Source organism: Elephantulus edwardii, unplaced genomic scaffold, assembly GCF_000299155.1.
Source record: "Elephantulus edwardii isolate Elephantulus edwardi_28Jun2011 unplaced genomic scaffold, EleEdw1.0 scaffold00122, whole genome shotgun sequence".
NCBI lineage: Eukaryota > Metazoa > Chordata > Mammalia > Macroscelidea > Macroscelididae > Elephantulus > Elephantulus edwardii.
Genome location: NW_006399872.1, coordinates 8,770,925 through 8,795,321, shown reverse-complemented (window position 1 = coordinate 8,795,321; position 24,397 = coordinate 8,770,925). Strand labels below are relative to the sequence as shown.

The window sequence follows — 24,397 nt, the reverse complement described above, 5'->3', positions numbered from 1 at the left end:
TCCGATGCTTTTTAATGATAATGGGGATACAGCAGAAGGACAGCAGTATGATGACACAAAGCAACTGTAATCCATTAGCAGCTGGTCAAGCTCAATAAGCTACCTCAGTCCAATGATGCTTCAGCTCAGCCAAGTGCTGTGTTTGCTAGAGACTACCTGTAATGAATTGAACTAAAAATCATGTAAGAACCAAGAAAAGAAGCCAGTTTTAAAAGGCTTTGAATGAAATCCAGAGTGATTCAGGCAGGCTGGTTTTCCTCTGAGCACCTTTGGATGCACTTTAAGTTCCTTCTTTTGGACAATGCAGTGGAAATTTGGGCTTTGGTTTGCACAGTGTTGAATGTCACCAGCAGGTTAGACATTGCCTTCTATTGAGCCTTGCTGCCCGTAACTGTGGGGCAATTTGTTCAGAGTTAGCAATGAGGGGCTGCTGGTCAGCGACTCCGTGAAGCTGAGTTTGCGGAAGGAGGTCTCCACGCCACTGTCACAGATGCTCTCGTTGTCTCGGAGCTCATCTGAGGGGAAAAAGAATGAGTTCACCAGGAGCATAGCTCTGAGTAAGGCTCGCACGTGGCTTATACTTCAACTGGGCTAAAATTTGGAACTAAAAGGCATATGGGGATTACATTTACCCTTTTCTGCTCACAAATCACCCCTTCCCCCACCCCCCGCCCCGCAACCATGCTATTGTTGACAAGGTGGATGGTGAAGAAATAGTAATATTAGCAGTTAGTGGCTTCCCGGGATTGGTGGCTGGTCCCTGGGTCCCTCCATCCCGCCCCACCCTCCCCGTCTCCCTCGCTCCCAGCCCCATGCTCTCCCTTCCCCCCTCCCACGACCCCCCATTCTCCCCTAAAAAGAAATAGTAATATTAATATAGAATTATCATATTAGTGCAATATAAAATCATATTAATATAAAAATATGCTGTTGTTATATGCCATCGAGTAGCTTGCGACTCATAGCGACCCTATGTACAAGAGCCCTAAACGCTGTTCTATCCTACGCCAACCTTGCTGTCTCAAACACACTCATTCCCACCACTCCAGTCACAGAATCAATCCATCTCATCGAGGGTCTTCCTCTCCTGCGCAGCCCCTCCACTCTCCCAAACATGATGTCCTTCTCCAAGGACCAGTCCCTCCTTGCAACATGCCCAAAGTATGTCAGATAAAGCTTCAGAATCCTTGACTCCAAGGAGCATTCCGGCTTCACCCTCTCCAGGTCAAACCTGTTTGTTCTCCTAGAAGTCCATGGTATATTCAACACTCTTCTCCAGCACCACAGCTCAAAGGCATCAATTCTCTCATCCCTATTCACTGTCCAGATCTCCGATGCATAATAACATAAAAACTATAGCACCATCAGAATCAGCAACATGTTTTTAGCGCTTTCTCTTACAGTCTAGCTGGAGTGGGTTGAACAATGCCCCTTGGAATTCACATTCACTCAGAACTTGAGGACTGTTGGGAAATAGGGTCTTTGAAATGTAATTATTCAAGATGGGGGCAGATGAGACAAGCACATGTCCTAAATCCAATAATGCTGAGTCCTTATAGGAAGAAGAGAGTTGGATAAAGAGATAACAACACACAGGGAAGACAATGTGAGGACAGAAAAGACAGTGATGCAGTTATAAGCCAATGAAAACCAAAAACTGCTGGCATTCTCTAGACACCAAGAAGAGGTAAGGAAGGATCCCTTCTTTAGAGCCTACAAGAGGGCTGACACCTTGACCTTGGACTTCTAACCTCCACAACTTGGAAGAGAAAACTCGGTAAGAAAATGAATGTCTGGTGTTTTCAGCCACCTAGTTTGGTACTTTCTTATGGGAACCCTGGGAAATCAATGCTTAGCCTCACATTAATCAGAATCTTTCCTGAATTCTTTTGATTTAAAGTGTGCCTTTTTTCTCCTTCTTAGAAATCTGGTGTATTTTTCCAACCACTGCATTACCTACCCACTTCATAGCTCAGAGAAGTGCTGAGCCATGGCGAAATCAATAGATGACAGAAACAGGAATTAAAAATGAGATCTCAAAAAAAAAATGAGATCTCTCTGGGCTTCATAGGCTATTAAACGCTACATACTGCCTCAAAAAATTTGGTAACAAAAATGAAGGTGATTTTGATGAAACTGAGTCTAGACTGGGAAATTAGGTCAAATTCTCCTATGGAAAGATCATCGGTGTTCTGAACAATATGAGTTATTTTCTACACTGAGAGAGCAGCTAACAAGACAGAAACTTAATATACAAACACTATATATATGTCAGTATGTAAGATGCTATGAAAGGAGATATATATGTAAAATTATATATATAACATTCTAAGTTATAATATTCATATTTTAGTAGCAGTGACAGGACCATATTGCCCCCTTATTCATTCATTCAATCCACCAATCTTTATTGTTGTTGTTACATACCATGGAGTCAGAACCAACTCTAGCTGACCCTGCAGTGGGTATACTCAGAAATGTGAGGCATTTCGAAAATAACTATAAATTAAAGAGTTGATTCTTTTGAGATATAAATATTTACTTATTCCCTTGGGTGTGGCAAGAGCACCAGGTCATGAGCACGAAGAGATTGGGCCGTTTCTCTGCTGGATAGATGTATCATTACTTTCTCAAGCATCCTTATTCTGACAAGAATGTCCTCCTGAGCAGGTGACACGAGCACCAAAACCAAATTAAAGAAGAAGCCAGCGAGGTGAGGTGCTTTTCAGGGAAGAGGAAAAATAGCTTAAAGCCTATAAGACAAACTCAGACTCAGAGCTGGGAGAACAGGATGAATATCTTGAGAGCTGAATAGTAGTGGAGTGGGAAGAAGAGCATTCTGAAATGCTGCTCATGTGAGAGACAGAGGAGGTTAAAGCAGAGGCATTGTCTTTATTGTGGCTTAATCTTCAAAGCCTCAAAATGTCAGGCACAAAGAAGGTGATCAGACAGATGTGATTGGAGGATGTACAACAGGTGTCACGTAATCTCATTAATTTTTACGAAGACTCATATCCACTTTTGTGTAGAGAAGGGTCTATAGGGAGGTGACAGAAGGGACACTGGACAGTTAGGAATTGCTCTGAAGATGAAGGTAGATGGGCCAGAGTGACTGTTGAAGACCAGGAGTCCTTAGCAGACTGTTTAGGCAAGCCAAGTATTCAGGGGTAATTCATAGGCTTTCATTTCATTGCCCTGGATGAGGGTAGTGGCTGACTGTTATGGTCAATCTTGAGTCTGGGTATTTCAAGAGTTTTATGTAGAGAAGTTTGGAAGGCTGAGGACAGGGCCCTAGATGCTGTAACTTTAAAAGGTCAGTATGTAAGAGGCTATGAAAGGGGCGGGCACTGCCAACAGTGGGGATGATCTGAAGGAGAACAATGGTTGCTGGCTGTGTTCTCTGTTGTGTACGGTCAAGGGTAAGAAGACTTGGCAATGTAGTAGCTACTGGTCATTGTGGATCAAATGCGTGGTGAGGATGGAACCCTATTTGCAGGGGTCATATATATACTGAACCGGAAGTGAAGCGGTATAATTCTTAAACCTTCTGAGAAATTTTGTTCCATGGGGGAACAGAGAAATTAGGCTGGAAATGCAGGATCAGGTTAGTGTTTTATCCTGTGTGTTTTGCTTAGTTTTTAAAGATAAGGAAAAATACAGTATTGTTGCCTAGGTCTATGTTGGAAGGAAGACCTGTCTAATATAAGAAAGATGAGTTAAGAATATTAGGAGGAAGGACCTGGAGAAGGCAAAGCTTATAGGCTAAGGGGAGAGGGCACTCTTCGCCAGGTGCAGACACCTAACCCACTGAAATTGGGTGCAGGGCAGACAATATGGCCGCAGGCACATGTGGGCTCAGAGATTTGATGGTGCAAAGATGGGTCTGACCTGACTGTAGCTTTTCAGCCCAATGAAGGCAAGGGCACTGAATGAGTCAGGAGAGGGAAGGTAGTTCAGGGGTTTAGAAAGAGAAAACGCATGAAACTGCTTGTTATGGGTCGAATTAATTATGCTCTTCCAAAATGTGTGTTGTAAATTTTAACCTCTATGCCTGTGGTTATAATCCCATTTGGGAAGGAGTTTTCTTTGTTATGTTAATTAGGTAGGATTAGTGTAGGGTATTATGCTGAGTCAATTTCTTTCAAGATCTAAAAGCTCAAGCTAGCAGAGCAGAGATAAGGTAAAAGAGATGCCATGTCACATGTCACAGATCTCCAAGGAACCAGAGAGCGGAAGCTGAGGAGGTGATGCGCTTCCTCTAGAGCTGACAGAGACACACAGCTTTCCTCTGGAGAGGGTGCTATGAATTCAGACATCTTAACTGTGAGAAAAGAAATTCCTGTTTGTTAAAGCTACTCATTTATGACATTTCTGTCACAGTAGCACTAAATAACCGCTATTTAGAGTTGGAGAATAACATGATAGGAATGTATAAGACGACTCGGCGGTGTTGACAGTCCATTCCATACAGGCACGTGTTTTTCAGGGAGCTCTGATGGGGTAATTCGTAGAGTTTTGCTGCTCACCAAAAGGCTGTGTTTCTCTGGTGGTTTAAATCTACCAGTGGGTAGTCTTTATCCACGTGAGAGACTCAGAAACTTGCCAGAGGGTCAGTTATCTGTTGGAACCAATTCTACACCATCACCATTATTTTCATCATCATCACTTCTTTCAGTTAGGATGGGAGATGAAATGGCTAAAGGCAGAAGAACTGGTCAATGTTAAGGACCAGGCACACAGCAGAAGGAGCTGAGGTAAAGGCAATCATGGAGATGAGGAACTGGGAAGAGTTTATTGGGTAAATCACGGAATCAGTTTGAGGTCTTTGTTGCTAGAAGTACTACAAACTGCAGGCAGTATATTTTCTCTCCTTGTGTAGCTCACCTTCTTTTTAAAATAAGTTAAAGAAACAACATTTAATTTAACCATCACACCATTTTAATTTTTTTAAATGTAGTTTGGAGCTCTGGTGGCCTAGTGGGTAAAGAAAGGCACTGTGAACCCAAAGGCAAGTGTTCGAAGCCACCAACTGCTCCATGGGAGACAGATGGGCAATCTCTTTCCATGGAGTTGAAAGCTTCTGAAAAAGTGATAGAGGATCAGCTATGAATTGGTTACAATCTGATAGCACATAACAACCCAACAAGAATGAATTGTGAATCTGAGGGAAACACACACGTCTAGGCCATTATTCTCCACCAAATGGCCATGTCAAGAGAGGCAGAAGGTGGGATTGTTTTAGGGCAGACAAATACATCTCTCTCTCATTGCTGTTGAGCTGGAATGGATTAATCGCTGACATGCTAGTTTGTTTTGGGGAGGCTGTAATTTACATGAGGGGAGACTGGTCATTTTTCTCATGAGGAGCTGCTGGTGGATTTGAACCTCTGGAGAGGTGCTGCCTGTGGGTGAGCAGCACAACTCTCTACAGTCCATGCCACTGGGGCTTCCTGACACAAAGACAGGGAGGGCTCCCTAACAGATACATCGAACGAAACTCAAAATAATAGAGACCGGGTTTACAGGGTGGTAGAGACTGACAGAATTCATGAATGACCAATGCCCTTGGTCACTTGGTCACTCTTTGGGCCTGAACTCCCTCCCACAGTTCAATTTCAAATAAACAATATTGTTGTTATTAGATGCTGCTGAGTCAAGTATGACTCACAGTGGCTCTACCAACAACATACCTGAACTGTGCCTATCCTGTGCCATCCTCAAGATACACCTGAGCCCACTGTTATAGTCAATGTGTTAATCTATCAACCAAGCAATAGACAGATCTATCTATAAGATGAACAGTCCTACCAGGGAAGTACATTCCCCATAGAATAAAAAGCATTTGAGACTGAAGAGTAAGCATTTGACAAAGTAAAAAGTGCAGAAGGCAGGGGAGGGCTACAAAACAAGTAAGAAGGGATGCAAACAGAAAACATAGGGAAAAAGTGTAAGGATTGAAATCGTGAAGCAGCATGTGCATGAACTGTTAAATGTAAAATCAACGTGCTCTGTAAACTTCCACCCAAAATACTGATGAACTGTTGAGTGTTAAACTGATCTGCTCTGTAAACCTTCACTCAATTGACAATAAAAAGTTAAAAGAAAAAGAAAACTATATACAGGCAATGAGGAGCGGAAAACGGAAATGTCACATCTCAAGAATACTTAAGACATGAGGCAGGGAGAAGGAAAACTGCCTTTCGTGTCATTTTTCATACCTATTTGCTGCCTCGTAGAGGAAGGTGAGAGAGGCAGTGGGCACGTCTGAGAGTGCAGCTTCGCTGAGCCGGGGGCTGCAGTTCCTGAGCCGCAGAAGGCTGCCTGGATGACTTCAATGGCCTCCGTGTAGCCCATCTGCCTCAGGGCCTCCACTAGCTCCTTCACTGTCCCTCCAGAGACCTGTGAGAAAGATGTGAAGAAAGTATACTCTGTGCTCAAACCTGCGGGCACAGAACCACCCAGGGGCACACTATATACACTAGCACCATATCCTTTTCCCTCTTCCACACGGTTTCCTCTGCTCAGAGTCGAGTAGTGCTGGAAAGACTATGCAGGAGTGGCAAAGAAAATACAGTGTTTGAATCAAGTTTCCTGCTTCAGCTCAAACACCACTCAGGAAATCAGAGAGAGCGGTTAAAAGTGAGCAGAGAGAGAGTGAAAATGCTGAGGTAGTGAAACCCCACCTAGGGGGAAGCTCAGGCAGTATTCCTGTGCAAGCGTAAGCTCTCAAAATCACCGAGAAACAATAGCTAACAATACCATTCTCAGCAGAAAATAATTCCACTTCATGTTTTTCTTTTATTTTTAGAAATGAAAGCACCACCAGGTAAGGGCCCCTTCACAGAAAGTTGACTGCATGTCCTGACACATATCTTTTTTTGGGAAAAAAGATTAGCATTTTTATTGTTGTCTATCCAGTTTGTTGAGGGGATCAAAGTTCTAGTATTTTCTCAGGGACCCTGGAGAGGTTGCAAAGGACATGAAAACAGCCTTGTCAAGAAAGCAGAATTCCCTCCTGGTTAGGCCATCCTCCCTGACCTCAAACAAGGACTGGTTTTCTTCCTCAGAGTTAAAGGAGAGGGAAGAGGTAGTGGGGCCAGCCAGTAACAGCAATAGAATAAAGCCGAATAAAAACAGTCAAACATGTACGGCAATGTGCTACCTCGTAGTTGTCCATAAGCGTTTTAGAAGGTGCAGGACTCAGCCGGAAGGCATTGTTAAGGATCCCCAGACCTAATTTCTGTGCCAGGGTGGCCCAGTTTTTGTCTGGATCAGGAATTTCTAGCAACTTGTAGAGCTGTAACTTTGCATCTTCAGTCAGCTGTTTCATGTCTCCTGGAGGAAATGAAGAAGAAACCCATCTGTTGTAACCTGCCGGAGACATTCTGGATGGTTTGAGCATTACTACAGGGCTCTTCCTCCACCCTCCAGTGGAAGCAATCAAGCTACTTTAATTCAATGTCAGAAGAAACTCAGCCCAGTAATGACACTGTATATTGTTAGTAGAGTCAAACCAGATATTCTCCATAACCTTTTGATTCTGAAATAAACACTTGTGTCTTTCACATTAAATTCTGGATAATGCCAATTTTTTTTTTCTTCTATGTGCAAGTAAGTCCAAGAAAATCCATACTGACCCTGTATGACTTGAGAGAACTGTCCCACAGGGTTTTCTGTGCTATACTATTTATGGCTTGAGAGCCAGGTCTTTCCTCCCACGAAGCTGGTGGATGAGCTTGAACCACTGACTTTTTGGTTAGTCATCTAGTGCTTAGGCATTGTGCCACCATGACTCTACTAATTTTCTACTTTGAAGGCTGCTAACTCAAAGGCACACTGCTTTAATCTACCAGCTTGCTCTGAGGGAAAGAGATAAGCAATCAATCTCCTCACCTGTGATTAACTGTCTGTGAAAAACAACTGGAGGGTCAGATATGGGTTGGTTCTGACTCAATCGTACATAACATAACTATATAGGATTGTGTGTTGACAGTAATGGTTAAAAGAACTGTGGTTTTTATTACAACCCACCTTGTGCCAATAGATCCTCAGATGTAAACTCTGACTCATACGGTTTCCCATTTAAGATGTCAAAAACCTGTTGGGAAGAAAAATGGGAAAATATTATACATTAATTGGACTACACTCAGGTAATACTTGGGTATGCTGTCAGGAGGGGCCATTCCTTGGAAAAAGACATCAGAGAAAGAAAGGAAGACTCTCAACAAGATGGACTGAAAGTGAACAGCTACTAGAGCTGATGAAGATGGCACAGAATACGGGAAGGATCAGAGACCTGCTGACATCCCTGATAGAGTCTCTCTGAGTTCTGGTCAACTCAATGTCACCTAACAACAACCAACAAAGGGTAATATGCTTCTTTGTGATAAATCTGGCAGCATGTCTTTCTAAGGAGACCTAGTTCCCCAAAGGTGGGAGGAAATGGGAAAGATTATCATCACGAGGTATATGTGTGCCCTTTGGGGAAAGAATAGGCTTGGGTTTTCTTAGGCAAGGAAGCTGTGTCTTACAGCAACTGCTTGAGGTAGGTAGGGGTATCAAGGACAAGCTTATGGAGTCAAAACCAAGATTTTTCTGAGAAAAATGGGCAGTCTGGGCCACTATTGGTTACCACTTGGCCAATGATATCTGGCCAATGTAAGAGTCAATGATACCTCCTTGAGAAAGCTAGGGCTGAGCTTTCTATCTTTTCTTTTCATCCACTGTTGCACATTTTCCTCCCTTCCCTTGCCCCAGTCCACTCTGCAATGCACTCCTTGTTCCAGATTGTTGTCATACATATGATGCCTAATCATACATTCCTTTTGGACCGTTCTTCTCCTCATCTGTCCTAATGCAGTGTTCATTATCTATTCACTTTGCCTATTTTCCTACTAACCCCCGCCATGTCCGTACTATTTTATAACAGTAGTGTTATTCAGTATTTGTCCTTTTGTGACTGAGATATTTCACTGAACATAATGTCTTCTAGGCTCACCTATGTAGTGTAATGTTTTACAAATTCATTGTTTTTCAATGCTGCATAATATTGAATTGTGTGAAAGTACCATAGTTTTTCTACCAATTTTTTTATTGATAAGCACTTGGGTTGTTTCTATCTCTTTGCTATTGTGAACAATGCAGTAATAAATAGAGGTGTGCATATATCTGTTTGAGTCATGGCAAGGCTCAGCTTTCTTAAGGCTGTAGCTGTGTTCTCTTGTTGGTCGCTTTTAGTAAAACATTTATGAAAATGAATGGGAGAAACGTGCTCATACTAAGATGTGTAAGTGCTTGCAAGATCTGGGCTAGGTTTCTAACATGACATATTTTAATGAGAGTCTAGTACAATCATTAAATCACTAGATGAGGAATTTTATTCAGTGCTATGGAAGCCTTTCTGTAGTTGTTTTGTCGTTAGAGAACCTGGGCAATGACAAGTCGGGGTCACTGAAGTGGGTTATTGTTCTGTGGGAAGTTTCTGTGGTGAGGCATTCTGGGGAAATGCAGTGCTAAAAAGAGAGAAGCAGGCTCAACAGCTCAAAAACAAAGGGCCACGAGGAGCCATTACTGGATGTGGAACAACACTGGCCCCTCAAAAATATTTCATTTTGGTAGTTATTGGAACTCTGTCTACAGCTCTTCTCCCTGGGCCAAGGAGAGCTAATAACGTTTTAACCTTTAGATCTCAGTGAGTGGAGTTTTAAAAAAGCCTTGAAATGTAGTGATTCTGTCTGTATTTATGGATAGAGAAGTTCCCAGTTTCTTTTTATATTCAGAAATCACCTAGCTAAATTCTGAGCAAACCATCACACTTCCCCTAATGTCAGAAATTGAGGTGCTAACAATTCTGGCATGAGTTCAGGATGGATAACTCTTCTGTGAATTCTGTGTTTTCTCCCTTAGAACCCTCTGCCAAATCTTAACACTGATCTGATTAGGCATCCACTTTTAACACTTAGAACTCAGCTGACCTAGATCTTTCAAGGATAGGTTTTTCAAGATAAATATGGCTCTTGTCAATCAATCAGACTTTCTTAAAAATAAGTCATCATCTTTGGGGAATAAAGAACCCGAAAGACCATTTGTGTTTACCTTCCTTAAGCATTACCTGAGGAACCACCACCACAGACTGGAGCATCACTCACCTGCCAGTTGGCAGCCATGTCTAAAGGTGTGGTTCCAGGCACGACCCCTTCATCCTCTCCATCTCTTTCCCAAGAGTCTTCCAGGTCATAGAGAGGCTCAAAGTTCTCCACCAGAGGGTCTGCTCCTGAGTGGTAAAGATACACAGTGTTAAGTCAACTGAGAAACTTTCAATCTGCAGGCACAAAAATTCCCAAAACAAAGCATAATGACTGGTAGAGGAAATGATTTTTAAATATAAAACATGTGTCTACTGAAATATACAGAAAATTTCCCTTAAGTTCTAATTTTTTTGGGATATTAAAATGTTTAATGATAACTAGTGTGTAAAGACTGGTGTTGCTAACTCAATGGCAAGCAGTTAGAACCCACAATCTGCCCCTTGCAATCTCTTCTATGTGATTCACAATGTCTCAAGAATCATAGAGTGCTAAGAGTAAGTTAGTTTTGACACCATGGCACATAATGACAGCATATAACCAAGGACGTTCTAAAAAAAACCCAAAAGACAGAATAATCTGAGTTTCATGTTTAGTTCCTTAATATTTTCTAATGAAATGATGCATCTTTAATCTAGGGTCTAATGGATAACAATTTATAGGGACTAAGCACATCCTTGGGACTTAATCACGCAGGAGGAGATTACCCATATTTCACTCAAGGAATAGCTGGTGGATTGGAACTGTGTGCCTTAGGGATTGCAGTACGTTCCTTACCACTAGGCCATCCTTGGAATTAAGGTCCTAACAGGTCAAATGTGTATTGAAGAGCACACATCTCTTTAGATTGTGCATTTCTGGTTGTATTTGGCAGTCTATACCTCGGACTAGTGCTTATAAGCTTGATCCCAGTTTGTCTCTTATGAATGTCATGGTTTGGGGCTTTACTCCCAGGTCTCTGATCAACCTTGAGTTGATTTTTGTGTACAGTGTGAGGTGTGGCTCCTGTTTCAGCTTTCTGCAGGTGGAAATCCAGTTTTGCCAGCACCATTTGTTGAAGAGATTACCATTTTTCCATTTGATAGCTTTAATTTCCTTGTTGAATATCAGTTAACCATAGATAGCTGGGTTTTTTTCTGGGTTCTCAATTCTGTTCCATTGGTCTATGTGCCTGTCATTGTACCAGTACCATGCCGTTTTGGTTACCACTGCTGTGTTGTAGGTTTTGAGGTCAGGGAGTGCTATGCCTCCAATCTCATTTTTGTTTCTCAGAAGTGTTTTGCTTATTCAGGGTCTTCTGTCTCTTCAAATAAATTTGATAATTTCCCTTTCAATCTCCTTGAAAAATGAATTTGGTATCTGGATTGGGATTGCACTGAACATGTAGATTGCTTTTGGTAGAATTGTCATTTTTACCATATTGAGTCTTCCTATCTATGAACAGGGCACATTTTTAAAAGATTAAATCCCTGTGCACATCAAAAACCTTTTTCCAACAGGGTGAAAAGAAAACCTACAGACTAGGAATAGACATTTGGTAATAAATACCATCTCAGACAAGAGTCTTATAACGAAAGTTTATAGAACACTCCTGGGCCTTCACAAGAAAAAGACTGATAACCCAATTACAAAATGGGCAAAAAACATAGAAAGAATTTTCACAGAGGAAGATATTAGAATGGCAAACAGACACATGAAGAAATGCTCCAAATCCCTGCTAATAAGAGAGATGCAAATCAAAGCCACAATCATCTCACTCCAGTAACAGTAGCAAAGTTTAACAGGGCAGCAAGTAATAGATGTTGGAGAGGATGTGTCAAGAAAGGAACTCTAATACATTGTTGGTGGGATTGTAAGATGGTGCAACCATTCTAGAAGGCAGGTTCCTCAAAAAGCTGAACACAGAAATTGCATATGTTCTAGCTATTCCACTACTTGGAATATACCCTGAGAACATGAGAACTGAGCCACAAACTGAGATTTGTACACCAATGTTCGTGCAGCACTATTTATCATTGCAAGAACATGGAAACAGCCCAAATGTCTAACCACAAACGAATGGATTGAGAAATTATGGTATTCATACAATGGAATACTACGCAGCAGGCAGGAGCAATGACTTTGTTAATTATTACCTAACTTGAGAAGGACTGGAGAGCATTATGCTGAGTGAACTAACTCAGTCCCATAAGGATAAATAGTGTATAAAACTGTTATTGTAGAATGAGTTTAAGGATCCAGGAGGGGTGGGAGAGGCTGGAAGCAGAGGAATGTGTATGTACAGGGGGAGGAGAGATTAATCATTGGGTTGTATAATATGATAATTTGTTTGAATTTGTATTCGAGTTTTGTAAATAAACTAGTAAAAAAAGTAAAAACAAACAAAGAAATAGAGCAAAAGTACTAGATGTCTAAAAACAACATACTTGGTTTTATTTCTGGGTGCAGCACAGATCCCTAAGTAAAGATCATCAGAGAAAAAAAAAAACAGAAAGTGTTTGTAAGGATGTGTAGGCTTTGAAAATTTGGGGTTTCTGACTCTTGAGAAATTCAGTCTATTCTTTTGTGTCTAGCAAGAAAACATCTAAAATACCTAAGAGATTAGAGCTAGAATTACTTGTCAAAGGCTGACAGCTAACTTTATTGAGAGAGCATTTAGCTTAATATCTAATAAATAATGGTGAGCTCAGCACATCCTTTTAAGAAGAACTTGCTTCTCTATTTCTGGGAGAACACGGTTATTTGTGTCAACTTCAGTGATGAGAGTGTTCTAATGATAACCAAAGATGCATCCAGGTGTTACATCCTTATTTAACTCTCCAGTCCTCGATCTATGAGGCTGTAAGTGTAAGAATAGGAGCAATCATGTTAACTGTCCTGTAAATCATTTAATAGTCTGGAGGGCCCAAGTTATGTCTGTTTCTTGAGGGATCTTCTTTTTTGAGCATACTGTTGTTGGTATGTGTTGTTAAGTTGGAAGTGAGACATAGCTGACCCTTCAGCAGGTTTCAGAGGCAGTAAATTGCATAGGAGGAGAGGGGCCATCTCTCTTCCATGGAGCAGATGGTGGATTCAAATTGTGAGCCTCTGGGTGGGCAGTTCAGCGCCGCCATTTTGAACACAACACCTGGTTTCTCAACTGAGTTTTTCTTATCTAAATAATGAAGAAATTATTTTTTGCTAGTCTTTACAAGGAATTCTGATAATTCAAGACAAGGTGTTTTTTTTTTAAGGTTTTAAGCTCTTGGATGAAGGCATCTTAATTAGAACAAATAACTTCCAAAACTATACATGTGCACTATAATCAGAGTCTCCTGTTCAAGAGAAGATTCAATTTGACAATGGAAAAAAGAAAGGATGTTGCTGATATGGGATATGATTTTACTTGTCAGAAAAAAAGTGATATTCCTAGAGAAAAAGATCCTGTCTCTTTCTGGACAGCTCTTTTTCTTGTAAAAACATACATAACACAACATTTGCCAAGCCAATGTTTTTCCATGTGTATCATTTAGTGATCTCAATTACATTAATCATGTTGTGTAATCTTCACCCATATTATTGCCAAATTTTCTATCACTATAAACAGAAACTCACTGCTTCTTAAACAATGATTCTCCTTTAAATCCCTCCTGCCCTGGTAATCATTAGAGCACTTTGGTGTTACTGTTTTTTCATATAAATGAGATCATACGATATTTGTCCCTTAGTGACTAACTTGTTTCCCCCAGCAATGTTTTGTTTTATTCATGCTGTGGCTTGCATCAGCACCTCATTTCTCTTTAAGGCTGAGTAATATAACTGGGCTACCTTTTTTTAAGATAGTATTTTAACTCACTCTATTATAATGGATTTATAAACCTTTCCTCTTCTAAAATATTTTTAAAAGTCCTCTTAAGCAAATAAAATATGACAGTGTAGGCCTGAGATACTAATTTCGCTGATTTTTTTGTTGTTATTTTAAATATACCAAACGGAGATTTCAAAAAGGAACAGTAGTATTTTTATATACTTTACAAAGTTTTGGTAAGGATTTAGTAGAATAACTTCTACAGATTGCTGAAGGCAGGGAAGAGGAACCTAGTAAAGAGGACAGTTTGGCTGTTCGGGAGGCTGGGTCTGATTTCAGCTCTGTCATCCACTTGAACTCAGGGACTGGGCCTTAGGTTCTCTAGTCTATATCCCTGGCTATAAAATAAGAATAACAGTAACATTGATCTCCAAGGATTATTGTGCAAATTAAATGAGAGAGGGTATATAAAGAGTATAGAAGGACAGAACTTAGTTCATAGTAAGGACAACACTAAACAAACAAACCAATAACCCCATTGTTTTCAGTTCTGGCTCCTAGAGACCCTGAGGACACAGCAGAACTGCCCTATAGGGTTTCTAAGCTTTGAATAAGTCTTTAGGCAAGATGGCTACATCATCCCTCTAAGGAAATGCTGGGTGAGTCTGAACATTCTGGATAACAGTGGAGTGTTAAGAACTAAGGTAATTTTTATGTTAGTGCCTTGAGTAAAATAGTACTCAATGCACAGGAAGTCTGTTTATTGAGGATTTTTTTTATCCTTATGAGTTCAACACCCAAGAGAATTTTATTGTAAAAATGAGTCTTTAAATGATCTCTCTATCAATAAACCTTTCCTTCTGGCAACTTCTGACTTGATCAGAGATGGGTATTGCCCAGAATTCTTCTATGAGGAATTAAAATCAACTTTAAGAAGAGCCCTTGTCTAAGCAACCAATCCCTAAAACAAACAGATGAATTAAGAGTGAAAATGAGCATGATTATCACAACGAAGCCTGGGATTACTAGTCTAAACAGGTTTTATGGTGGTGACCCATGACTTGCAGCAGCAGGATTATGGCTTAAAGAAGGTAACTCACGGCAGTTCTATTCCTTGCATTACATAGGCCTGCATTCCTTGGAGTAGGTTTCTTTTTTTTTTCTCATGTTTTTTTTTTCTTTTATTATATTTTATTTTATACTGGTTTACATATAAAGTTCTTATACATTATTTTTCACACCAGATCTCATAGGGTCACACACTTTGATGGGTGGACAGAGGGAAGGGTAAAGTAAAGGGGAAAGATCTGGCAGTATGTTTCTTGAGGACAGCCATGCTGCCTTACCTGCTGCTCTGAGAAGAGCTGCCAGCCGGGTGGACCCTCTCCCGGCTGCTATGTGCAGGGGTGTAGTTCCATCAAAGGTGGTGCTGTCCACATGAGCATCCCCCTGAAATCCAGCGCACACAGAGAAAGTTAGTGGAAGGTTCCTTTTCCATTTTCTCCCCACCTCTCTTTGCTGGCATGATCCCTTCAATCATTACTGCTAGCCTCGTTTCTGTGATGACTCTGCCATTAAAAAAAAAAAATCTCTAATTTGAGGCACTTGGGAGACAATCTTTGAAGCTGATACTCTGAAACTTTTCAGAGATGCTAAATAAATAAAGCTAAGTAGAGGATGAAAAAAAATATATATAATATATAATTTAGAATATAATAATAGTATACATACAAAAAACATATATAATGATATAATTCACTGAAACCAAGCATGTTGTGGTGAAGAGATTCAGACTCATGGTATCCGATGTGTGCAGAACTATGCTCCATAATTTTAAATGGCTAGATTTTTGGAAGTAGCTTAGCAAGCCTATCTACTTCTTGGTAGACCTGAGCCATCAACCTTTTTGTCCACAGCCAAGCAGGAAATCTGTACCACCCATATTACTGAATCCCCCTTAAGAATTTAAAGCAAAGATGAGTAAAAGTCCTTCACCTCCAGGAGCAGGCAGCCAGCCAAGGAGATGTTGTCATGCTCCACCGCCAGGTGCAGTGCCGTGCGCCCAGACTTCTGTTCTTGAGCGTCGACATCCGCGCCAGCAGCTACCAGCAGCCGCAGACACGACATGCTGTTGCTCAGCATGGCTATGTGAATGGCGTTCAGACCTGCGGGCCAAGCACAGAGGCAGTCATGGAGGCGGGAGACCGCTCACTAGATGGCCCTCAGTGAAATGGAAGAAAAGACCAAACGCTGAAGAGAACGGTTTATCCCATGCACAGTGTATATCTACTTCAGATGTTCTGTACAGTGACTATGAGTTCATTGTGCTGCACTGTAATTTGAGTCCATGGTCTGTCATTAGGTTCTTAGGAGATAAGTGAGAGCAAATAAAAATTCTCTGTACGAATGATATTTCTCTGTACTGTACAGACCAGCCTCCTATTCTTGTATTTGACATTTTATCTCTATTTGAAATTTTTTATTGAAGAGGTTTATAAATATTATTTCAAAAGAACAATTATATTTCTGTATGTTCATATAGAATACCTAATAATGATAAAGTACACAGAAAAGAGGGACTTCTTTTTTAAAAAATTAATCATCTATAATTTTACCCATGCATTGGGATTTTTACCTTTGACAAGATACCACAAAGCATCCTTAAAAGAAATTAGCTACAGCAAGCACCAGAAATACCTACAAGGAATGAGGAACCCCTGGTGACCAAGGGAAGTACTTTTGGGCGGGAATCTAATACAATGTCTTTATCAATACTTAGCAGATATTTAGAAATCTTATAGAGGCAATGAAACCACAATATGTTATTGTCTCTTACCTTCTCCATTTGGTTGATTGATAAGTAGTGCTGCCTTTTCATGCTTGAGTAAGATACTGAGAATTCCATCATGGCCTTCTTTGGCAGCAAGGTGTAAAACAGAGTTACCCAAGCGGTCCAGAAGACTGAGGTCAGCCCCGGCCCTTAGCAAATCTTCCACTACATCTTCTTGCTTGGTGATTACAGCTAAGTGCAAGGGAGTCTGGGCAGAGTAGAGAAAGGGTGATTATTGTTGGTCATTGCTGCTGAGTCAGAACCCACTCATCGCTACTCTCTAGCAGGGTTTCAGATGTTGTAAATTACACAAATGGAGAAAGTCAATCTCTCTTCCATGGAACAGCTTGTGGATTTGAACCACCTGCCTTGGAATTGGCAGTGCAACTCCTTACCCACTAGGCCACCTGAGCTTCCCAGAGAAAAGGTTGATGTTAGGAACTGTCTAATAGAATATGACTCATAGCAACACTATGAACAAAAGACCTGAATCCTGTCCTATCCTGTGCCATCCTCATCATCTCTGACACACTTGGGCCTATTGCTGCTGTTAACCGGGAGTCTCCCACTCATTTGCTGACTCTACCTTTCCAAACATGATGTCCATTTCAAGGTATAGACTCTCCTAGAAACATGACTGAAGTATGAGAGGCAAAGTTTTACCATCTTTGCCTCTAAGGCACACTCCTTTCTAAGGGGTAGAAGATACAGACTGATCAACTGTAATCATTTATAACCCATCAGTCTAGTGGTTTTGCTGCAGTAAGTTGGCTCCCATTGTTCAATTGTAGAATTTCTTACCTCGTAGTCTCAGATTAACTCTTACATGTCTATCTATCTATATAGTAGTGTGTGTGTGTACACATATGTACACATGCGAGCGTGTGCGTGTACACACACACACAAACATACAGAGTTGTTTGGTGCAATCAATTTGGCTTCAATTCAGAACAAATGAATATACACTAGAACAAAACACTGCTTGGGGTCCCCACCATTTTCACAGTCACTGCCATGACTGAGGCCACGGTTGGGGCCTCTGCATAAACCATCTTGCTTGGTAAGGGTTTTCACTAACTAACCTACTTTACCAGGCATGATGTCATTCTGCAATGATTTGTCCCTCTTGGTAACACATGCAAAGTATGTGCAAGGAGGCCTCACTACCTATTCCTCCACTGACTGGATCCTGAGACAGATTAAGGCAGCGTGCCTACTGCCAATATTCATTTTTCAAAAAAGTGTTAGAGGAGTCTTGATGTCATAACCAGGACAACACTTCAGAGCAGAAAAGCTGAAGTGTGGACATTTAACAGGAGCTATAGGGTACCTCTGACTACTCTGTAACAAAGCAGTACATGTCAGGGAAATGAAAATGAGATGTTTTGAAAACTGTGTTTCAAACACAATCATCCTATACACCCAGTTAGCTAATCAAACACAAGTTTAGGTGTAGTCATGAAGGTATTTTACAAATGTGTTTAGCATGTATAACTGTGAGTAGGCTTCATCCAATCAGTTAAAGAACTTAAGAACAAAGACTGCAGTTTTCCAGAGAAATTCAGTCTCAAACTATAAGGGGCTCTGATGACTTACTGAATAATGAGTTGTGCTGCCAACCCAGAGGCAGGTGGTTTGAATTTACCAGTGTCTTCACAGGAGAAAGAGAGGCGATCTCTTCCCATGTGATTTACAGCCTCTAAAAACCTTCTGGTGTGTCAGTTCCAACATGATAGCAATGAAAAATACACACATAAATACATATACTTGATGGCACACAATAACCTGTATATAATTACATATATTTATAGATATGTATGTATTTATATACAGGTAGTTGTTGTGTCCTGTCAAGTCAGAACTGACCAATAGCTGATCGTTGAGTAGGTTTTCAGACAGTTAATCACATAGGAGTAGACTGCCCATCCTTCTCCCATGGAACAACTGGTGGATTTGAACCACATACCTTTGGGTTAGCAGTGCAATTCCTTACCACTAGGCCACCAGAAGGCTCTAACACATAATAAGTCATAGCTATTAACTGCATTGTGCTATGTCCTTTGAAAAGCCTATTTATAATCAGAAATAGAAATAAGTCCTTGACTCTGATGTATAGGAAATGACGTTAAAGAGACTTTCAATGGAGAATTGAGAAGATACAACTCCTAATTTCTAACTTCATTTGTGATGATTAAAAAAAATAAAAAGCAGTTCTAAAGTTTTAGTTCAAGCCTTTTGCGCCAAATTACTTTTCAAATACCACCAAATCTCCAAATGGTTTGAAAGTTTAAAGATATTCCTTAAATGAAAGTCTAAAATCAGACCATATCCTAGTTACAATGAAGACCATGTCTTAGTTTCTTTCTGTTATTAGCCAATGAAAAATTGCTAGCATGAGTTTCCTTTTGACATTAATTACAATAGCAAGAGAGATGTAGTACATTAAATCACATGAGAAACTTATTTTTCCCTATCATAACTATTCACAGTTAAAAATATTTACCAAAAGCTACATGTGCACATTTAGTACTTTTGCTTTGCGAAAAGAAAAAAAAAAATCAAAGAACCAGCTTTTAAAATAAAGCAGCACAACAGGTATCTTTACAAAGTAAATAATTATACACGAGTGTGGGGCAGTGAGTGTATGCTAATGGGAAGGGAGCACCTTGAAAAAGGAGGCTGAAAATGGTTGCACAACTTGATGAATGTCATCAATATCACTAAGTTATACATGTGGAAATTGCTGAATTGGTATATACTGTTTTTTTTAAAAAAAATTTTTTTTGCATATACTCTTTTATACAACAAAAAGAAAATAAATCATATAAAATTGAAAAAAAAAGTGAGAGATGTGCTCGAATCAGGGATCTGAACGCATCGTCTCATCTGGGGGTGGGGTACTCAGGAGACCTTTTGGATCAAGAGAAGAGGTAATGCAGGAAGCTGAGAAAGGCACAAGAGCAGAGAGGACTGTGAGGTGGGAGGAAAGGTAATTAGAAGAAAGCAAACAAGGGAGGGGCGTGAGAGGGCTCCAGGAACAGAATCCCTCTGCCACCTTGCACTGCTGCAGCCTGGACCCAAAGGGGAGGGCAAGGCCTCAGCCCCAGGCATCCAGCACAGATGCTTTGCTTCTGGCCCAGCAGTTTCAATCCTCCTTTCTCATGGCTGAAATCTGCCCTCAGGTCCATTCAGGTGGTCCCCTTGGGTGCCCAGCTAACTACTCTCTGTTCCATATCTGAAGATCTCTATAAAAGAGTTGTTATTTTTTAGCCCACTTTATTTCTATTTCTACCAAATTTGGCAAAATGCCCAAGAGTTCACAGTTTTCTTCATGTTGAGCTGTTTTTGAAAGGTATCTTCTCCTCTTCCAAGTAACCTTTTAACCTTTCTTGTGTTCCCTTTATTTGAGACCCATTTAACTTGGACACTGCCACAGTCCACAAAATTCTTGTGTTATTGGTTTCTAAAGACTGTTTTTAAAAAGGTTTCTTTTTCTTGACAGATGTGACATTTTCACTCTAGCATCTACCTCTAAAATAGACCAAGGGTTTGAATGAGTTTTAAGTTTGCTTTCTCCCAAGAGGATGCTGATTTTCATTGCTGCTGACTGTTATTAAACAACTATTCACCTGTGGATCCAAGAATCCCAGCAGCATAATAGTATCTCCAACTAGTAGGCTTTAAAGAGATTACCTGCAAAGATGCTTATGGTTTTGCATGTTTAAAGATTTTGCTTCACTTGTTTAAAAGAAAAAAGAAAAGAAAGGGGCTTTGATGGCTTAGTGATAAGGAGGTGAGCTGTCAAACCAAAGGCATGAGGTTTGAATCTAGCAACTGAGCTGCAGGAGAAAGGATAGACAATCTCCTACCATGTGATTACTGCTTCTGAAAACTTGCTGGAGGGTCAGCAATGAGTTGGTTCCAAGTTGACTGTACAGAATAACAACAGTATTTTTTAAAAGGGTGTGCATGTGCACACACACATTCACACAAGAGAAAACCAAGAAACAACAATGGGTCCTACAGTCTCAGGAACAGAGACTCAGGGGATATCAAGGTCAACTGGTATCACACAATCCACAAAGGCAGGGTTCTGCATCATAATTTGGGGTTTGAAGTTTTAAGTTGCCATCTAAGGTCTTGGTCTCTTCATGGCCAAACACAAAGAAGAGCAAAGCAAAACAAAGATGTATAAAAACAATTGGTCCAAAGGGCTTCACGCTCCTGAGACTGGCAGAATGAAGAGAGTGTCCAGCTACCACTGCTGCCCACTCTAAAAAGGATCACAGTTAAAGATCCTGGAGGGAGGGAGTGAAAAATGGCTAACAAAATAAAAAACACAAAGATGTAAAAAAGCCAAGTTTACTGGTTCAGTCGAGACTAGTGGAAATCTGAGACTGTGGCCCTTAGTCATCCTTGAAAAAGGGAACAAAACTCATTCCAGTGGCTCAATTTTTAGGCAAACGACAGACAGGCCTATATAACAATAAAACCAAAAACAAAACAAAAAGTGGATTTTCTTTCAGTGCTCTTGAGATTTCTGCTTACCTGGTAAAGATCATTTCTCATATTGACGATGTCATCAGAAATCAAACCTGACGTGACTTCTAGCAGATCCCTCACAAGTTGCGCATGAAGGTGGATGACTGCTAAGTGTAAGACGCTAGAAAGAAAACACAATGGTAACAGTCAACTGAAATATTAATAATGATAACATCATATGATTACAGTCTCTAATATAGCCTTGTAGGCTTTATACTTCATTTTACTGATTGATGTTAGATGTCACTGAGTTGGCTGACTCTGTGAATATATAAATAACAGAATGAAGCACAACTCTAAAAGATCTGAATCTATATATTGTGTTTAAATCTAAGGTGGGCCATGCATTGTCCAGAGGCTGAGACACTCAGTGACAGCGTCTGTCTACCCTCTGATCCATAATATTTGAATCCCTAAGGCACAAAGGTACCCACGGAGACCCAAGTTTTGAACTGTAGCCTCCTGTTATGGGTTCAGGGACCTTTTCTTCTTGCTTTTCTCTATCTGGTACAGGCATTACTCAGAAAATTTAGCTCCTTCACCTAGGTCAACCACTCTCCTTCTAAAATACAAGCATGGTTGTTTGGTTGTTGATTTTTTGTTTGTTGTTTTTTTTTTAGTTTAAGACTTTCCTAGAGAAGAGAATGATTGTTAGACTTTTAACTATTATTTAACTCTTCAAACTTTTGAAGATCAGTGTTGAATTTCTCCCCGACAAATGTCCGCTCTGCCTAAGATGGACCTGCTCCTCTTCGCTGTTTGGTTGATGGATACTTTTCCCCTCAAATTAGTTTAAACTTTATGTCATTGGAGAAAAAACATCCTGGCTTCTGTGTGCTCCTCAGGTCTCCTCTCTGTGCTGTGATCTTCTCTGGGGCAGATTCTATGCCTCCACATCCTTACAGTCTTTAGAACACAGTGTGAGCAAAAAAAAAAAAAAAACACAACCAACCCAAAACAAAAAAACTATCGAGTTTACATTAATGTGGTAAAATTACTCGTATATTCTAAGCATCAGTGTTAGAAACCTTTTTTTAATTGTTAAAATATTTTTATTCTAAAATTCATTAGGGGATTGTATACCAATGAAGTTTATCTTTTGCTTTTCAAAGAGAGGAGGGAACTGGGAGAAGGGTAAAGAAAAAAGTGGAACAATAAATGAATGAAAATCCAAAATCTCTATAAATGTTTATTAAAATTAATAAAATAAAATTAAAAAATTAATTAGCAACAAGCAAGCAATAACAATGAAAGTAACAACTATTTGTTGAGTGGTTGGTTACTTCTATGTATGAAATACTAGGCTCATCCCTTTGCATACATTATCTTATTTATCATAACAAGCATCTTGCAAAGTAGGTATTATTATTTTTTTTTTCTGAGGAGGAAAACAGACACTTCTAAGTGTGACATAATCCAACCAAGGTAACAAAGCTAGTAAATAGGGAAGCTGAATTCAGGCCCAGGTCTGTCTTATTCCAAAGCCATTTTTTAATCTCTTAAGCTATTTCACTCAAGGCATACACACACACTGCTCTACCCAGCTGCAGGTGAACTTAATTTATGAATATGAGTATTCTATTCTACATATAGATTCAGATACTGAAGACGTTCAAAGTGTCTCATAGCCACAGACACCTGCTATTGCTCTGAAGGAATTAGGTGTCACTTTATTTAGGTTTATTTTCTAGTAATAGCAATATACTTTATTTGGTTGTAACACTGGCTCAAAAGGGCTGATAAAAGCATAAATTGTGAATTAATCGCTGAGAGCTCTTTTTCAGAATGATTTCAGGGCTTCAATATAGTCTCTTGAAATACAATGCTTGAAGGAGACATGTGGAAGGTGCCTGAAGTCTGTTGATGATGCAAACTTACTAGGAAAAATGCTGTCCTTCAAAGACTGCCTAAGAATTTCCATGTGCACCTTACCACTTCATGGCACAAGTCTGCTCCCCTCCTCCATGAGTCTTCACACCCTCTTGGGAATTTCCCCAATGACATAGATTTTATTATTCTTAATTTTTTTTTTGTAATGACTAATGGCTACAGGATGAAAAGTTCAGTAAAAACAAGAAGACTGAGCTGTGATGGCTCAAAATCACCTTTTGTCTCCACTCTTAGGTGGGCTCCCTTATGGTCTGCCCAGGTCCTTACCTCTTTGGCCTCTAGAATTAGCAAACACTCAAGAGTCCACCTGAGTGTGTTTATAGAGTTTTATGAAGGAGTTTTAAGAATGCCTTATCTGCTTGTCCAAGGCAGAACCCTTCCTTAGCTTCTCCTCCTATATTCAAACTCCTTTCACATATGCATATACCCACTGGAATATATATATATATATATATATATATATATGTGTGTGTGTGTGTGTGTGTGTGTATACACACCTCATTTCCTTTCTACATTATCTCCTTTGAACACTAACATCCACTTTCTAACTTGTATATATTTGTTTTTCTTAAGTTTATCAACTGATCAGGTCCTTGAAAATAGTCCTTGCCCTGCCTTGGTTGACTCCTGTCTCTTGTGGTCATGTGCTGCTGAAAGCAAAATGGATTATTTAACCTTTGGGTGGGCAGAACTCATCTGCTGTTCATGGTATTACACAAAGAAGGCTGTACAGTTCCTCTCGTACTGTAGAACAAGGCCAGTGGTTATACCACATCCTTGGTTATGCTGCAAGGAATGAGAACAAAGGTCTGCTTGAAACCCTGAGCTTGGCACTTTCCTAAAGCAATTGGTTCAGTTTTAAAGTTGAGGTTTAAAAGAAAAATAGCCCTTAATAGCTCTTCCACAGAAAAGGATTTCTTAGTGACACTATTTTAGGAAGGTTTTAGATGAGGTACTTGACTTGAATCTGGAGGCTGCTGCCTCTTGTTTTTAACAGATGTTAGTGATCATTTTAGAAAGCTCATGGAAAAAAAATGGAGAGAACCATTTTAGAAGGAAGTCAAGTGGCTTTGCAAATATGATCTGAGTATGAGCAGGAATGGAAGGCATGAAGTTGGAATTTTAGACTCCCACACAGCACAGGCAGGACTGGTCATCAGTCTAATCCAGTCACAGACTAGTAACTATTAACAAAAGGCAGTCAGAGAGAAGGGACCAGTAGCTGAGAATGTTAATTACTTATTTTATTTTTTAACACTCTGT

The 24,397-nt window shown here is 40.1% G+C and overlaps 1 protein-coding gene across 1 annotated transcript in view; it reads right to left on the bottom strand.

Annotated features, from left to right (window-relative positions):
• Positions 1-354: 354 nt before the first annotated feature.
• NFKB1 (nuclear factor of kappa light polypeptide gene enhancer in B-cells 1) overlaps positions 355-24,397 on the bottom strand; it is a 150,628-nt gene continuing 126,585 nt past the window's right edge. The window contains 9 exon segments of the mRNA XM_006893113.1: positions 355-515; positions 6,219-6,399; positions 7,163-7,335; positions 8,032-8,098; positions 10,149-10,273; positions 15,219-15,321; positions 15,868-16,037; positions 16,709-16,910; positions 21,251-21,365. Coding sequence (XP_006893175.1) covers positions 355-515; positions 6,219-6,399; positions 7,163-7,335; positions 8,032-8,098; positions 10,149-10,273; positions 15,219-15,321; positions 15,868-16,037; positions 16,709-16,910; positions 21,251-21,365 — 1,297 coding nt within the window.